Source organism: Dothidotthia symphoricarpi (genome assembly GCF_010015815.1).
Source record: "Dothidotthia symphoricarpi CBS 119687 unplaced genomic scaffold P153scaffold_13, whole genome shotgun sequence".
NCBI lineage: Eukaryota > Fungi > Ascomycota > Dothideomycetes > Pleosporales > Dothidotthiaceae > Dothidotthia > Dothidotthia symphoricarpi.
In genome coordinates this window covers 606,582-623,301 of record NW_022985020.1, presented here as the reverse complement: position 1 = coordinate 623,301, position 16,720 = coordinate 606,582, and the positions used below count along the sequence as shown (strand labels likewise).

The 16,720-nt window shown below is 53.1% G+C and overlaps 6 protein-coding genes and 1 non-coding gene across 7 annotated transcripts; 3 read left to right on the top strand and 4 right to left on the bottom strand.

Moving 5' to 3' along the window:
* Window positions 1-58: 58 nt before the first annotated feature.
* On the bottom strand, window positions 59-3,968 carry P153DRAFT_319313 (uncharacterized protein). Its single transcript, XM_033665082.1, has 2 exons — window positions 2,701-3,968; window positions 59-2,640 (listed from the first exon to the last, which is right to left on the bottom strand). The coding sequence occupies exons 1-2, from the start codon at window positions 3,515-3,517 to the stop codon at window positions 443-445; spliced, it is 3,015 nt and encodes a 1,004-aa protein (XP_033522453.1). The 5' UTR covers window positions 3,518-3,968; the 3' UTR covers window positions 59-442.
* A 407-nt stretch (window positions 3,969-4,375) lies between these two features.
* P153DRAFT_358198 (uncharacterized protein) lies at window positions 4,376-7,357 on the top strand (the record flags this gene model as incomplete). Its single annotated transcript, XM_033666776.1, has 3 exons — window positions 4,376-4,433; window positions 4,498-4,641; window positions 4,701-7,357. The coding sequence occupies 3 exons, from the start codon at window positions 4,376-4,378 to the stop codon at window positions 7,355-7,357; spliced, it is 2,859 nt and encodes a 952-aa protein (XP_033522452.1).
* Window positions 7,358-8,141: 784 nt separating this feature from the next.
* P153DRAFT_367960 (DNA glycosylase) lies at window positions 8,142-9,319 on the top strand. Its single transcript, XM_033668396.1, has one exon. It carries the CDS (start codon window positions 8,219-8,221, stop codon window positions 9,152-9,154), a length of 936 nt encoding a protein of 311 aa, XP_033522451.1. The 5' UTR covers window positions 8,142-8,218; the 3' UTR covers window positions 9,155-9,319.
* A 374-nt stretch (window positions 9,320-9,693) lies between these two features.
* Window positions 9,694-10,646, bottom strand: P153DRAFT_387033 (uncharacterized protein; the record flags this gene model as incomplete). Its single annotated transcript, XM_033670603.1, has 2 exons — window positions 9,694-10,465; window positions 10,516-10,646. 2 exons carry the CDS (start codon window positions 10,644-10,646, stop codon window positions 9,694-9,696), a joined length of 903 nt encoding a protein of 300 aa, XP_033522450.1.
* Window positions 10,647-11,259: 613 nt separating this feature from the next.
* On the bottom strand, window positions 11,260-13,222 carry P153DRAFT_319304 (carbohydrate-binding module family 35 protein). The gene is made up of 3 exons (XM_033665081.1): window positions 12,477-13,222; window positions 12,076-12,430; window positions 11,260-12,024 (listed from the first exon to the last, which is right to left on the bottom strand). Exons 1-3 carry the CDS (start codon window positions 12,828-12,830, stop codon window positions 11,270-11,272), a joined length of 1,464 nt encoding a protein of 487 aa, XP_033522449.1. The 5' UTR covers window positions 12,831-13,222; the 3' UTR covers window positions 11,260-11,269.
* Window positions 13,223-14,622: 1,400 nt separating this feature from the next.
* Window positions 14,623-16,059, top strand: P153DRAFT_293983 (uncharacterized protein; the record flags this gene model as incomplete). The annotated part of the gene is made up of 1 exon (XM_033663928.1): window positions 14,623-16,059. One exon carries the CDS (start codon window positions 14,623-14,625, stop codon window positions 16,057-16,059), a length of 1,437 nt encoding a protein of 478 aa, XP_033522448.1.
* A 179-nt stretch (window positions 16,060-16,238) lies between these two features.
* On the bottom strand, window positions 16,239-16,328 carry P153DRAFT_t81. The gene has a single exon. It is a non-coding gene; the product is annotated as a tRNA-Tyr (tRNA).
* Window positions 16,329-16,720: the final 392 nt, after the last annotated feature.

Sequence of the window (16,720 nt, the reverse complement as noted above, 5' to 3'; positions counted from 1 at the left end):
ATGCTTGCCCCGTGGTAAGCGTTGCAACGTCTTTTCTGTGCATGTCAACTATGGCGTTTCGACCGTTGCTAGCCGAGTGTCGTTGTCCGTGATTTCTGGCATCTAGGCGAAGTCCGGGAAAAAACAGAAAAAACACATTGATGTGTACGCAATTCATGCCGGACATACTCCACGGTGGACTACGAGCAGGGAGGATTTTTCGTGCAAGAGTTTGTAATATCGCCAAATGACTGCTATCGAGCAAGTCCAGCCTCTGTGAGGAGTGAGAAAGACGCACTAAAAGGTAAGATATACATATACCCGCCCGACTCCAATAGAAGACCGAAAGCCCAGGGTATAATTCGTGGTCAAAACAAAACGCCATCGCCCTTGTCCCAAACACCCTTTTCTAGAAATTAGTAAAACCAAAAACACCTCCCGTACCTGAGCACAGTCTCTCGTTTTAGTCGCTGAGGTCGATAATCTCCATAGACGTTGGCACCGCAGGTTTTCCAGCAGTTGGCGTACCCGACGCTTCGGGTGTCTCTCGATCTTGTACACCATTCGGGTCCCGAACCTCCTTCTTTGGTTTCCATGTCCCATCCTGGTCAACAATGATGGCTCGCGTGGTCGCCAACCCCTGCTTTTCGAGCTCCTTCCTCACCTCCACAAGGAAGCCGTCCACAACGAGTTCCGGCGGACGAGCGTCAGCGTTACATATCGGACAGCGCCATTGATCAGACACAGAGGCGTCACCTTTCCGTCGGCGTGTCTGCAGAAAGGTCTCAAGGTCGAAGCAGTCAATATGCGAGCAAGCTTTGCTGCGAACGGGAATATCGCAAAACCTCGATGCAGAAAAAGGGTCGAAAAGGTTGATTGTCAAATTGCTCTCTACGATGGTGAAATCGTCATCGTCATTGTCAATACTCGCACCAGAAAGCCTCTTCCGGATGTCCTTCTTCGTGTCTTCTGCTGGTATGACATTGTCGAGGCTGTGTTGTTTGATAGACTCGTGGGTCATGACTCCAAGAACTTCAATGGCTACAAGATACTGAAGGTAGGATGTGTCGTTTGACATGGCCGTGACCGTAGTCTCCAGGACATTCTCCCCCTCGCGAAGAAGCCTTGTAATGTCGATCGGTAGATCCTTTCCGTGGTGTACCTTTTTGCGTTGTTCCAGATGTGTTTCATTGAATGTGAAGTAAGAGTGCGGTATCCAGCACGTGTCTGTGGTTGTCCAGGAGTGCATGTCGGGATTGTTCTCAGACGGCCATTTAACGCACCGTAGACGGATGGTCTTCGCATTCGCAACTTCCTCTACAGCTCTTGTTTCGGGTGCACCAAGCGTGCTGGCAACGCTCCTAGGTATACATTGTAGCTCTGATTGTGCCAAGTGGAAGGTCCATCGCTCAATTGCCCGCCCTGCATCAGAAAGGCGTGCTGGACGTATTGCAAAGGCGTGCACATAGTGGTATAGAGGTGATTCGAGATTTTGAGCTTGGAGGATAGGACTTCTGAGGTAGGCTTGATGCAGGCTGAAGCGTGCAGGATATGGCTGACGCTGTTGTGGCAGTATCTGTCCAGGATGCGCAAGTAAAGGTAATGGAGTCCGTCGCTGCCGTTGATGTGTTTGTGCTCGAGATGGCGGTTGGTGAGGGTAACCTTGTCCTCGTATTTGCTGAATCAGAACTTGTCCCGTGTGAGGGTTGACCGAGCTGATGTGTGTGCGCATCTCACCTGAATGAGGAGCGTGTGGAGCGTTATTGACTGATACTCTCTGTTGGTGCTGTTGGTGTTGCTGTTGGAGCTGCTGCTGAGGGTATGCCTGTAAGTGTGAATGTCGGCGCTCTTGGGGATTGGTAAGCGAACTCCCTTGAGCTTCCAATGCAAGTCCAAATGTTCCCGCTAGTTGCTTGAATTGTTTGTCCCATCGACGCAACTCGGTCCCTTGGTCACGTGGAGGGGGTTCGTTACCTAGTGAGAGATTGCGCATGAGGAGAGCTTCTCGCTGGAGGTATTGTGCCTGGTCCTGAACGAATCTATCAACTGCTTGGTCCTCAAATTGTTTCTGCATTTGCTGTTGTGGCGGAACAGCCTGCCAGAGGCGCCGAAGAAAGGCAGTGAAGAGAAGCCGCTGAAATGTGGTCGATACAATCCCAAGTTCCACGAGTTCTCGCGTATTGGGTGGACACTTTCGTCTCTCACAAGTAATACGGAGTTGGTCGTAATTCGCCGAATACCCGACAAAACGCATAAACGATTGAGCCTGCCGCTCGAACATATGAGGCCAGACGGTGCTAATCTGGTCCATAGGAAATGGATAGTTGGAGAAGAAATGGAGAACGGCAGGTGACAGATGATCATTTACATCCAGTACATTGCGCATTGACTGGAGTGCCAGAGGCAGATTTGGCTGACAACGCAGAATTTCAGGTAGAGCAGTGGGCATATAAGTGAATAGACAGTAATACTGGTGCATAGTCAGATATGCCCAATCCTGCTTGCACGTCGCATCTCTCAGCACCTCCATCCGTTTCAGATCCCGCGGATATTTTGGCATGGCAGTGAAGGAGGCTCGGAATTTGTCGAAGACAGTCAAGCACTGATGGACAGTATACCAGTTCGATCCAGAAGCTGACGACTGTTGCGCTTCGGACACAGCTTGATGAGCCATGATTTGAGCGGGCTCTGCAGGCCTGGAGAACGGTTGATGGTTAGCACCTCGTGACGGAGGATGTAGGGGGCTGAATTGGTCCTGAGCTCGGGGAGTTGTCTCGGGGATTTGAGAACGCAACACGTATGCGTCCTGCACGGGCTGCGGCGACGGTATTTGACTGTTCGGTTGATTCCCGAGAAACGGGCCACGGCTGTGAAATTGACCTGACGGGCCACCGTGTTGGGTATACGGGCCTGAAGGTCGACGCGTAACGCCATCGACGCGCTTTCGCTTTTCTGCTGGCTGGCCATGGCCTGCTGCAGCCCTCTTCAGACGGCCAACCGAATCTATAACCCTCGTCTCCACAGACATCTCTTGCGCATTGTTTGCACGTGCAGACCCCATGTCGAAGTAATCTACACGCGAGGACACTGCGTTGCCGTCTCCATACGTCGCTGGTGTTGACGCATGGTTTGTTGACTCCTCGCTTGGGGTCGGCGATGGGAAGACGGTAATGGACGATGGGGTTGGATTGTCTTGGCGGGTCACGATGTTCGCTAGATGGGGCGACGTTGGACTTGACGCTGGCTGTCTCTCGGCCTGAGGCTCCAGTGATGTGGCGCGCTCGGTCGTTCGGCGGTGGTTGCTGGGTACCAGGGGTCGGGGCTTCGGCGGCCTGCCTCGCTTCCTGACAACAGGCAGAGGAGGGGCTGCTGTTAGTGTCGGCGGCGAGGGGGCTGACATTGTGTTTGCGGGCAAGCTGGGCGTCATCCATGACTTTTGCTTGTGGCCCAGGTTCCCAAGCGCGTAGTGGAGTGTGGATGCTGTAGCCGCCTCAGCCGCGTGCAGATCGTTTGGCAGCGCGTGCCCTCCCGCCTTCATCGCACGCCGTCAAGACCAGACGAAAACAGATGGCTAGGCAGAGAGCTTGTTTCCCGGTGGACGGTTGAGGTGCCTGTCCTGAGTCGTGGTGGATGCGGGGTGTTCATGCTGTCGCGCGAGCGTCTGCACTGAAGACTGGACCCTGTCTCAGCCTGGTTCTGCGACGGGCGACGCAGGGGAAGCACGGTGAAGGGCAGCAGGCACGGTGGAGAGGGAAGGCGCGCTGGCGCTTCTGTTGTTGATCGCCATGGGGGAAACGACATGTCGTTGCTGCATGTCTACGCGCTAGGCCGGGCAGCCACAGGCACGAGCAGACGACACAACAAGCGGAAGAAACGGATGCAGAACCGCGGCGAGGGCTTGCATCATAGCGAGTTGTTCGCTTCGTGTAGTCCATATCCAGCGTCATACATGGCAATCTGTACATGTCCCCTGCAGCTCTGTATATAGTACGCGCGTGCTACAATAAGCAATATCGAAAGGCAGGATAAGGTTAGTGGCGGCTCCTCAACTCCATCCCACCTCTACACCCAGATAGCCACGATACACCTGCCACGCCCACTCCCGCATCCCTTCCCGCTCCCCCTCGCTACCAGGAACCACACTTGCCCGCCCCGTCACCAGCACACTCTGTAACAGCGGTGCGCCTCGAGCGTGTTGTTGGAACCACAGTGCTAGTCGTCACGGCTGCTGTCCATTGGGCCGCCGTACCCTGAGCCTCGTACGGTAGCGCGAACCGGCTGCGACATGACCATGAACCGGATCTGCTGAGTGTTTCTTCGCGTGTTTGTCGGCTTGTCGAGTACTGCAGACAATACCCAGCCTGCATTCTTTGTCCCCCCTTTGAACGGCACCATGATGTCGTCACGCTCGCACACGGAGCTCTGCCGGCCTGGCGACCTGCTCGTGGTCGTGCGTATGTCTACCTCTCGTAATCCTGATTGATACTGCCTGGCCTCCCCGCTGACCTAATGCTGTAGACGAGTTTGTGGCGCGCAGTCCCGACGAGCTCAGCCTGAAGCGCGGCGATCGCGTTGAGCTGGTCGAGCGCGACGATGATTTCGGCGACGGCTGGTTCCTGGGCAAGAACACGGAGACGGGCGACAATGGCCTGTTCCCCGAAGGTATGCTTCCAAGCCATGGGTTTGCTGCTGTCGTGGTGCCCCCTCTGACGTGCCTGCAGTCTACACGCGACCCGCGCCCACGCCCACTGCTGTTCCCACCATGCAGCAGCGCCCACCGCAACCGGAGCAGCCCTCCATCCCAATCGCACCAGCCACCGCCACCTCCGGGCCTCCGACGCCAAACACGGAGCCGCTGCACATCTCTAGCCCAATGTTAGGCGCGGAACCCACGCGCAGGGTCTCGCTCAACACTGCACCACGAAGTATCAGCATGACGCTGAGCGGAGAGCTGCCGCGCGAGGACGAGACCGTCGGGAGTCCAGTCATGCACGAGACGCTCAGTGTCATCGACGAGCACATCACAGGCATGAATACACCCCGCCTCGGCACGACAGCCAAAGACCAGCGAGCGAATGACTCGGGGAGCGAATACAGCAGCCAGCACCGCCTGTCGTACGTCCACGGGCAGGAGACGGACGAGGAAGAGCAGAACCTCCACACCGAAGACGAGGTCAAGACATGGTCGCCTGTGCGTGTGGCTGAGTATCTGGAAGACGTGGGCGTGGAAAAGCGGCACTGCGACGTCTTCAGGGACCAGGAGATTGACGGCGAGGCGCTGCTAGGCGTGGATCGCAATTTCATTTTTATGAAGGAGTTCGACCTGGGCCCCATGGGGCCGCGTCTGCGAACATGGATGAAGGTGAACGCGTTGCAGCTGGAAGTCAAGACCGCCAAGGAAGCCATTCCTGACATCGATAGCCATGACAGTTTGGCAGTCGAGCCCGCGCGAAACCGAGCATCGTCCACGGGCTCGGTCTTCACCCGCATGCCGACGCACAGAGATAACAATGGCTCACGAGGCACCATCCGCCACCCGCCGCATCGCTCCAACACTTCCGCAGGACAATCCATCTCCTCGACCATCGAACCGACATCGCCATTAGTCAAAGCCGCTCCCGCTTCTCCCTCGTTTGGTCACGCTAGACGGCCGTCTGCTGCATCAGTTCGCAGCCTGAACCACAACAGACGGCACTCATCCACCGAGTTGATCCAGACTGCGCCATATTCTGGCACGCTACCTGTGAAGCCCCAATTGCCTGCAATTCCAGCCTCGACACACAAGAAGGCACCCTCGTTCGATCGCAACTGGACTATGGGCTCGCCCCAAAAACCTCTTTTGGATCAGAGAAGACCTTCATCGTCACACCACGCACCGGTGATGGGCCCCGACATGGCTGATCTCGAAACGCCTGAGGGTGATCTTGACAGAGGCTATTTTTCGGGCGGAGAAGTCGAGAACAGGAAAACCAGAAACCTGCTCCGTAAGAAGGACAGCCCAAATCATTCCCGTAATGCCAGTTTCGGTACCGACGCAGGGCGCCGCACTTCTTACAATCGACGACATAGCCGGATTGGTAGCACGGATTCAATGTCTGGACCCGTTTCTCCCGCTGCAAAGCAATATTACGGCGCCAACCATAAGACCGATCGCAGTTCAAGCACTTTCGAGTTCGTGCGTCCGCTGAAGCCCGCAAGCGAATTGAATCCTACCGTTACGAAGCTTACATACGATGCCCACAGCATTGATGCTATTGCTAACTCGCCCCATCTTCAGGGAAGCGAAACGTCCTCAACGGGACGTGCTTCACCTTCACCAGCAGCTCAATCGCATTCTTACTCATTCTTTGGAAAGCGAGCACGGGCAGCGACTGGCCTCCGCGCGATATCAGACGCCATCACGGGCGGCGAACGAGCAAACGCAAGTGCTGCGGATGTAGTCACGCCGGCCAAAAAGGACTCGCCAATACAGTCGTTGACGCGAACGGGCTCGAGCACACCGTCGGGTACATCAGTGTCGAAGAGTTTCGACCTCGACAAGCCCGATGCCACTAGACGTCTTACCGGTGGCTCCACCTCGACAAAAGACAAAGAGCGGAAGAAGACTACGAAACACGGCACCAGTGCATACACCAAAGGCCGCCAGCAAATCACACCCCACGAAGCCATGGAAACCTGCGATTACAGCGGTTGGATGAAGAAGAAGTCGTCCAGTCTCATGACTACATGGAAATCGCGCCTGTTCGTCCTCCGCGGCCGTCGTCTTTCCTACTACTACAGCGAGGACGACACCGAAGAAAAGGGTCTCATCGACATCTCCTCGCACCGCGTCCTCCCAGCCAACAACGAGAGAATGACCGGTCTCCACGTAGCACTCACACGCGCCGCATCCTCCCCCTCATCGCCCCACAACGCCACCATCCAAACCACCGCCTCCGCCGACTCAGCCACCGGCATCGCAGACGACATGGAAGGCATGTTCATCTTCAAGCTCGTGCCCCCACGAGCAGGTCTGCAGCGCGGCGTCCAATTCACAAAACCCATCGTGCACTACTTCGCCGTCGACAGCCTGGCCGTCGGCCGCCTCTGGATGGCAGCCCTCATGAAGGCGACCATCGACCGCGACGAGAGCGCCGCTCACACAACTACCTACCAGCAGAAAACTATCTCCCTCGAAAAGGCGCGCGCTATGCGCCAACGGCCGCCAAATCTCATGGACGACGACGATTCCGGCGCCGGGTCCGAGAGGAAGAGCGAATATGAGAAGGAGAGCGTGCAGGGGAGTACCATCCATGAGGAAGATGAGAAGCAGGGGTTGGCTATTGCGGGCCTGGGGAACGAGCAGGATCTGGATAATGGGGTTGCGCATGCGGTTTAGCTGGGGGCTTTTTTTTGTTTCACGACGTCGTGTTGTGTTGGGTTTGGGTTGCGTTGCATGCTGAGACGGTTTGTTGTGTTTTTTAAGCGGTATATCCTCCTCCCCTCTTACTTTGGTTTTTTGTCTAGCTTTTTTTCTGGGGTTGTTAGGGGTGTGGAAGTCGATTGCATTGGATTGCAGTGGATTGACTTGGATTGACTTGGATTGACTTGGATTGACTTGGATTGACTTGGATTGACTTGGATTGACTTGGATTGACTTGACTTGATAGGGAGGTGCGTTTTGTGTCGGGTAAAGGTTGCGTAGATACACACACATACACATTGGAGATTCAATTGCAAACGTCCATCACCAGCGATCTAACCCCCTACGTAACTACCCACTTCGAACAACACTCCCTGTTAACCGTTGTGTCCAAATCCATGGCGGCTGCATTCCGACGGCTAAGCTACTCGATCTGTGGGGCTACATAGCCATTTGCTAGATCTTGATCGCAATCGGTGAAGTACATATCAAATCTCTACGGACCGGCATCGGTGGAACGTACACCCAGATAGCTAAGCGCTATCAGCGGTTTTGGTACAGACTGATAATGGCCGATCTCCCGAGCAAGAAGGTATGTTTCTAAGTTCATAAACTTCTCTCAGGTCCGACGCGCGATTGTCTTTGCCATGTGAAGTGCGCGTAGGTCCTAGTTTGAGAGTAGTCGAGATGTATGACGTCAACGTGTCGTGCAAACGCGAAATCACGTGGGCAATCCCGACGTCCTTCGATTCTCGCTGGCTCGATTTCCACCAGTTCGATAGAAACGCGTTTTTTCTTGAGATTATCTGGCTACTGAAGATTCCACTTCCAAGCAATATGCCACGAACTCGCTCAATGAAGCCTGAACAGTCCGTTCGTAGCGACAGCGAGCTCTCGGACCCCAATGATATCACAACACCACCATCCGCAGCCTTCAAAACCCAATTATCCAAATACCAATACAATGACGCCAAACCCACTACAAAACACAGCCCACCAGTTTCCGCACCCCCAAAACGCCCAGCAAAACGCGCGCGAACAACCATAACACTCGCCCCTGAAGACACCCCTGCAGCATCCCCCCGACCCACAAAGAAGCGCAAACCCAGCAAATACGCCGAGCCCGCAAAATACGCACACCTCTCCCCACTTATCGACATCCTGGAGCCAAACTTGATATGCGTCTTCGTGGGGACAAACCCAGGCGTCCAGACGGCCGTCGCAGGCCACGCCTACGCGCACCCGTCGAACCACTTCTGGAAGCTGCTCCACGCCTCAGGACTCACAGATCGGCGGCTCAAGCCCGAGGAAGACAGGAGCTTGCCCGCGCGCTACTGCATGGGCAATACGAATATTGTCGAGCGCCCGTCAAAGGACGCCGCGGAGCTGAGCAGGCAGGAAACTGCTGCCGGCACCGCTGCGCTTGAGGATAAGTTCCGCAGATATAGGCCTGAGGCGGTGTGTATAGTGGGTAAGGGTATTTGGGAGGCTATCTGGCGGTATCGGTTTGGGAAGAATCCGAGTAAAGCGGAGTTTGCGTATGGGTGGCAGGATGAAAAGCATAATATGGGGAAGAGCGAGGTGGGGGATGAGGAAGTTGGTGGGAATGGGGAGGTGTGGATGGGCGCGAGGGTGTTTGTTACGACGAGTACGAGTGGATTGGCGGCGAGCTTGAAACCAGCGGAGAAAGAGGCGATTTGGAAGCCGTTTGGCGAGTGGGTGCAGAAGAGGAGGCTTGAGCGTGGGTTTGTTGCGGCGGAGGTGAATGTATGAGTTTGGGTTTCTGTGATCGCAGTAATCATAGCATCGAGAGTTGTGGTGGTGCTGTGGGATTTGATTGCATGTATTTTGAAATGTGGTCATTGAATCAAATCAATTACGTGGAGGTAAACATGCGTGAATGAAAGTATACATAAAAATTTACTACTCGTCTTGAAGGCCCAGGTGGTTTTATTTAGTCCAGGATCATTTCTATTCAACCCAACATCTAAAAAAGCTTAGTCGTCTTGACAGAAAAAGCGAAGCGTGAAAGCATACCCCTAGCTTGCATGCGCGTATACGACTCCACCACACTCCAGATTTGATACAATCCACGCCCCGAATACCGTAAAACAAGGTCGATTCCTAAGACCATTGCAGCAGTTGACAGTTCAGTTCAACAAAAGCAAATGAGCAATAGCCCCAGAACTCTAGGGACAACACGTGTTGTGAACGTTATTCTAAATCTTCATACCCAATCCACACCTGACTGCATATTGCGAGAAGGCATCTGCGTCATAGCTCTCCGATATCTGTCTACAACGCCTCAACAATCAGTCTACATCCCACCAATGCACGACCCAATTACTCACCTTCAGCTCGCAACCCGTATGCCAATGACACGCATTCATCTCCTGATCTTTCCCAGGAGCGATACCACCACGCGAGGTGGCATACATATACCGGTGGCAATAAAACATATTCGCCATCATGGCCCGCGGGATGTGGTTTCGGTATGAACTAATAGAATGCATGTCGACACAGAATGCCAGAACTGAAGTGAGAAGTTCTACGAGCTTAGACTCGCGCGGAAGATGATCGTGCAGGTGTTGCAGCAGATCGGCTGGAAGTCGTCTTTCTGTGCAGATCTTCTGGCAGACGAGTGATAGGACCGTGTCGCGTATGACGGGTATGTCGTATGTGTGTGCAAAGACTGCTAAGCCGAACAGCTGCGAGAATGAAATAGTCACGTTGTCTACGCACAGTTCTTGGGCGTATTTTTGTACGTGGTCTTGAGTTTGATGGCTTAGGTATAGCTTGATTGGCATCGAATGTTGGTGGTTTGCGACACAGTATTGGACATCGTAGTTGATGTTTATAGAGTCGATCACCCGGCCAGTGTATATGAAGCTATAGAATAACTTGAAGATCTCGGGGTCGTCTTGATCGAGTCGTACGACGCCACTCTGTGCTTCATTTCTGATTGACTTGTCGAAGATGCGAGCGAAAAATCCGGAGTGATAAGATATGAGGCCCTTGTGAACGTGGGATATTCTCTGCACGTCTCTACCTACCGAAACCTGAACCATGGTGTCGTACAATGCGCTAGGTAGTGTCAATGAGTGCTCGAAAGACGGGAGTCTCGATTGACTGACACTTGCGGTGGTGGGAGCATACTGAGGTAGCATGTATGCGAATTCGCACGTGTCACGATTGCATTGCGCTCGTCACAGTCTGTAGGCACATCATTACTTGACCCGGTGATCATGATTCTCGACAATGACATGCTCGATGCTGAAGTACAAAAGTAGATGAAGGTAAGATATTAACACAACGCCCGGGAACAGCGGGCTGATAAGGATCTTGGGGTGAAACATGGTTCCCCAAGAGAGCCCAGATGTCTTGACATAAGTGCTGGTGTGAGACAGCAAACAACGTTTGACTTCAGCGCGGATGACTACATCAGTGTTTCGTAGGGCTTGTTGTCGGCTAGGACTTGACCTATTCAAAACTTGGTTGTTTGCAGAAAGAGGCGGGAGCTTGTCCTGTCTAGAAATAAAACATCGCAGCAACACGAATCTGTGAAGATGGTAATATTGACCAGCTTACCGAATCATGTGGAGATGGCGACTACTTCGTGGTTAACTTCGAAATCTTTCTCTGGTTCATGACCTCGTGGTAGGCCTTTTCATAGTTGTCCGCCATGTACGAGAAGGACGCGTAAGGTTCACGTCGTGAGTTTGTGTCCGAAGCTGATCAAGAAATAATTTAGCGTATTCTTTTCTCCAGTCCAAAGAAATAGTAAGCAGTACTCGAAGGAACCTCTTCAGGAGTAGATTTGGGACAATTTCGGAAGACGAAGACATTCAACATTATCGTATTAGGTTAAGTCGTAACATATAGCATAATTTACTCTTCAGTTGGGTAAACCACAATCCGGTCGATATCCGCGCCCTTGTAATCCTTTCCGTTGTACAGGCCACCAATCGAGATTGTATTATTACTTCCCTTCTCAAAGGTCAACTGCAATGGCGTGCTCAGAATTATGCTCTTGTGTGTATCCCTCTGGTAAAGACTTTCAACCTGGTCTGTCTTGCCGTTGACGATAACGCTTGCAATACGGCGCAATGACCAAGTACCGTTGATGCGGTCGGGCGAACCGCCGGGCTGGTCGCCAAAGCCCATGTCGTCTGTGTTCTGGTAGTAGAAGGAAACCCATTGAGGTTTGCCTGAACCTTCAATGCCGGAGAAGGTGACCTTGCTGTCGTTGCCGTAGATGCCAGTAACGATCACCCCTTCGCTAGCGAAAGATGCTTCTTGCTTGAAAGCATTGCCAGAAGTCGTTGCGTCCTTTCCGTAGTAAGCTGTACCGTCGATGCCGGTGACTTCACCAGTCTTGACGTCTAGGTCATACACGTCATGCCACTTGAGCTCGAGCGACTTCTTGTCCTCGTCAATCTCGACGGGCAGCCAGATGTATCGGCTCTCCCAGAGGGAGATGGAGTCCCATTGATCGCCGAGGTAGAGAAAGGTTTCCTTCTTTGTGCCGTTGATACGGAGCGAGAACCCAGATTGTGAGTTGAAAGTGCGTGTGTTCAAAGGCGCAACCATGGCTGGCTGGGACCAAGGTCCACTCAGCGAATCGGCGCGAAATACAACAACGTCTAGCAAAGATGAGCTTTGTCATGTAATGTGAGACGAAGATCGAGACTTACTATTCGGTCGGTAGCCAGTCTTGTGGCTCATCAAAGCGAAGTAGCTCTTGTCCGTCTGGATGATGGTCGGTGCCTCGAGGTCATATTTGTCCCATCGGTGAACGACCTCATCAAGAGCAGTAATGTTGTCATTGTAGGAAGTCAGGTATACGTCTCGGCCCTCTTTGCGATCACCGTTAGAGTACAGAGCATAAGCCTTGCCATCCTTGCGATCGTTGAAGAGGCCGTAGTCCTGTGACCAGTTTCCAAGGGGAGCTGTCGCATCAACGAAGCTGTATGGCCCAGTGATATTGTCTGCTTGCGCAAAGCCTTGGAGGAGCCAGCCGTAGGTGGAGTTGTCGGCGTGCCAGAACATCTATCCCATGTTAGCCTAGTGTATCGTTGGTTGGAATGGTACATACGTGGTACTTCTCTGTTTCCTTGCTGTACGTCACTTTCGGCCTCTGGATGATGTGTTCCGTAGAGATATAAGGATGTCCCTCAATTGGCTTCAAAGCCATACCATGATGCTCCCAAGTCGCGAGGTCATCGGAGCTGTATACAGAAACACCACCACCCTCTTCTTGACCCTGGACCTTGTACTCTCCAAACCAGAAGAACTTGCCCGTATCTTGATCGAGCGTCACACCACCCGCGTGTGCATTCACCAAATTGCCCTCAGTGTCCCTCCATCGTGCTCCAGGAACGATCCATTTGGCGGAGACGGTAGCTGCAGCCAACAAAAGCCGGCATGATATCTTCTTGAATGCACCCATGATAAAACTGTGGAAACGAGTTGGAGCAGCAAAAACAAAAAGGTTGCCCGATTGCTACTATATTTTATATTGTATGCAAGCCATGGCCAAGACTACCCCGGAACCTGTTCGCCCGAATTGCCAGGTACACAACCTTGAGATCGCAATGCGGGGCCCCACACCGCTTGCTATGGACATGATCATCCCATTTCTCCAGGTTTCATGCCAAGCGCTCACCGGCGGTCTTGCCGCTTTGCGATTGTATCCGGAGAAACCGAGTGATCGAGCTCGATACTAAAGAGGAGAGGCCACGGAAGATCTCACGCGATGCGCAAGTACTACTGCAACAAGAAGTCAACCCGGATGGCAATAGTAATTTCTTGTCAGCAACATATGGCCAAGAAACGACGAGCTTGGAAATCGGTTGGAGGAGTGGAAGGAGTCGTGGAGGAGGTTGGAGAATGAGGGATTGCTGACGTAAGATCATCCGCGTTGTTAATCGTCCGCCCACCGCGAACGTCTCACACACATCAAAGTTTGTATTGTCGAGGCTGTAATTGTTACTTCATCACTGTTCATCACCCGTGTTTTTGCATTTTTTTCCAGCTTTCAGTCTCTTGACATTGGCAGCCAATTGCACCGCTTAAAGGTCCTGTGAAGTCGCCAAAGCATAGTTATCTACATAACTGCCGCTTTTCTCTGCGAAACTTCTCTTTTCTCAGCTTCCCAACTAGTCACTTTCTATTGTCAAAATACTTCCTACCTAAATCTGAACTTCGCATGATTCTTCCAAGCACTTTTAGTGTTTTGGTCACAGTCCTCGAAATGGGTGTCTTTGGCGCAGTCCGAGAAAGAGATAAACTCTGACTTCTAACCACAACCCACGTCTTGTCCTTACGTTGTGAACGTGGGATTTTGGTCATCGTACAACTTGTTCATGTCTGATTTCGCCATTCTATGGCCTCGTTACTGCTCTTGTTACAGCTTGTTATAATACGTTACTCTCTTACCACCTTTATCACTACTTTTTCCACCGTTCTACCCTCCGTTACTTACAACAGTCGGCGACTCTCCTTTCCGCCCACATGTCCTGTCTCACAGAGACCTTTCATTCTTGCCACAACAGTCTCTATACAGATCTTCCAACAAAGGTCCCTGGACCATGAAAGACGTTGTTGTAGTCCCCATAGTTGTGTTGTCTCACATTCGGCTACAATGCTCTCACACTTGTATATTATGCTACTTAACTTATCACCATCGCAGCCCGCTCTACCTATTTTTCGGATCTCGTTGCACCCCTGTCGCATTTCTAAGAAACTGTTGTGTTACTTCATCACACACACATATCTAACTTTTCACACACACACGCACGCACTTCTAGTTTTCCACGGACGCAAATCCGCCTTTCTAGCCCATTATGGGATTCTTCGCAAACGTCTTCAACCTTTTCAGGAAACGGGAGACGGACAGGTCTCGTCAGCAAGACAACGATGAACCTCCTACGCTGGCTACCTCACTGGTCTCGGACACGATGTATCCGCCACTGTGGATTATTGCGAGGCTTTTGGAGAGATCGCCAGCGACAATCGCGCGCCCGGTTTCATCGGGAAGTAGTGTGATGGTTTCGACTGCTGCTCGTGTTGTGGATGGGTTGTGGGGATACGATGATGAGGACGCTGAGGATTTTGAGTTACAGAATGATAGAAAGGATGTCAGTGATGAGCTTGAGGAGGACATGAATTATCCTCCGAATGCCATCACTCAAGATGCTTCCACAGTTCCTCAAGTGCAGGAGGAGTCTGATAATTTTCCCATGAAAAAAGAAGAAGAAGAAGACGAACCACCACTCCCCAAACCAACAGCCGCGACCGCCCACCCAGAAGACTCCCAAAACTCACGAGCAGACTGGGCGCCCATCCGCGCCATCCCACAACCCCTCTTCCAGCAAGTCCTCCTCGAGCACCTCCCCGCCACCCACAACCTAACCCCCACCGACATCTCCCCATCCCCACCCCCAATGACCGAAATCCAAGGCGGTTTCAACTTCATCCGCATGCTCGACATAACAGCCGGTCCCCACGCATCCAGATACGTCATAAAGATCCCCTGCATCGGCACGCCCTCCCGCTGGCAAGACGCAGACGCATACATGCTCCGCAACGAAGTCCGCACGATGCTGTACATGCGCGAGAAGACTAAAGTTCCCGTCCCTGAGGTCCTGGGCTACAGCGATACGCTGTCCAATACGCTCGGCGCTCCGTACACGATCATGCGCGCTTCACCTGGCGTGCCATCGCACCGCATCTGGTTCGACGGCGACGGCGACGACCGCTACCGCCCGTCCGACGCCCGCGCCGAGATGCGGCGCACGTTTCTGCGGTCCCTCGCCCGCGCAATGTCGCATCTGCAGACGCTGGAGTTCGATCAAGCTGGCATGTTAGACTTTGACGATAGCCCAACGACACCAAGTATCGGCCCTGTATACTTCTGGAAAACCACCGACGAGATGGAGGGTCTCTCCCCGCAGGACTTCAACACCCCTGACGCGCTGGTAAAACTCCCCGTCAGCTCAACAAGTATCGAGTACCATATCGCGCAGCTCGATCGCGTGTGGCCGCAGGACGACGCTGATACATCGCCCCGCGGCCAGCGCGCAAACGGCATACGGTATGTTATGGAGATGATGCTATACTCCGCGCCACTTCTCGCCTCACAAAAGCACGAGAGCGACAGTAGCGGTAGAGAGACCTTCGTCCTACGTCACGACGACCTCGATTTCCAGAACATACTTTGCTGCCCCGTCACAGGCGAGGTGACCGCCATTATCGACTGGGATCGGTGTCGCGCTGTGCCGCGCTGCTATGGGTTTGCGGCTGTGCCGTGCTTCCTGACATACGACTGGCTGCCGGGCTTCTCGCCGTATACGGACTGCCATATGCCGTGGGAACTGCAGGAGTATAGGCGTATTTATGCTGATGCGATGGTGGAGGCGACGGGGGCTGAGGGTGATGGGAGGTTTACGTTCAAGTCGCCGATTTATGAAGCGTATCATGCTGCGCTGTATGGGGGGACTCGGGGAGGTAATACGCAGGAGTTGGTGTGTCGACTTCTGAGGGAGATCCCGTGTACGCGGGCACTTGCAGAGGATGAGGTGCTGGAGTGTTTGGGTGAGGGGTGGGATCAGGGGGAGTGGAAGGTGGAAGAGGAGGTTGTGCAGTTGATTGCGCCGGAGTTCTCATCCATTGTCTGAAGCCACAAAGATAACATACACATAGTATATGCCTGGAGTGCCTGAGGGTTGTTAATGTGATTCTTCTTGTCTCTTCGACTGCGTGAATTCTTCATGCTCAAGCCGTCGACAACCTGGCCTTGTTCAAATCCAGAGCATTCGATATCGACGACGAGAAACCGGCAAAAAAGAAGGGTTCATCTCCCCTCCCGGAATCGAACCAGGGACCTTTCGATTACAAGTATATGCAATTACAGTCGAACGTGATGAACCAACTACACCAAGGGGAGCTGTTGTCTTGGACAACCTTGGATGAGAGATTGGAAAATTGCAGTGTAGAAATTCTGCCATGTTTTAGTCAGTATAGAGGGCGGCAGGCCAGAAGTGCGAAATCCGTGCGCGAGCTGTTTGTGCGTGTATATGCATGCAGGTGTGTGGGCGGGGCTGGGCTGGCTGAGGCCCCGCTCGAGCGCGAACGCACTGTGGTATCCGGCAAACGTAATGTACATGGCCAAAGCATCGCCGGGGTGCCACTGAGCTGCTTAGTAACGCGGGAAGAGACGCGCGCAGAATGTTGTTGGCTGAATCCCTTGTCTTGATCTGTGTTAACTACCCAGTCAGCCACTGCGCCAATGTAACCACTGTACACTACCTTTGCCGGATATCAAAGTACATACTACAT

Coding starts and splice junctions, on each gene's coding strand:
- P153DRAFT_367960 (XM_033668396.1), top strand. CDS start 8,219: ATGCCACGAACTCGCTCAATGAAGCCTGAACAGTCCGTTCGTAGCGAC.
- P153DRAFT_319304 (XM_033665081.1), bottom strand. CDS start 12,830: ATGGGTGCATTCAAGAAGATATCATGCCGGCTTTTGTTGGCTGCAGCT. Junction 12,431..12,476: donor AGGAAACAGAGAAGTACCAC/GTATGTACCATT, acceptor AACATGGGATAG/ATGTTCTGGCACGCCGACAA. Junction 12,025..12,075: donor GACTGGCTACCGACCGAATA/GTAAGTCTCGAT, acceptor CATCTTTGCTAG/ACGTTGTTGTATTTCGCGCC.
- P153DRAFT_319313 (XM_033665082.1), bottom strand. CDS start 3,517: ATGAAGGCGGGAGGGCACGCGCTGCCAAACGATCTGCACGCGGCTGAG. Junction 2,641..2,700: donor CCTACATCCTCCGTCACGAG/GTGCTAACCATC, acceptor TGGCTCATCAAG/CTGTGTCCGAAGCGCAACAG.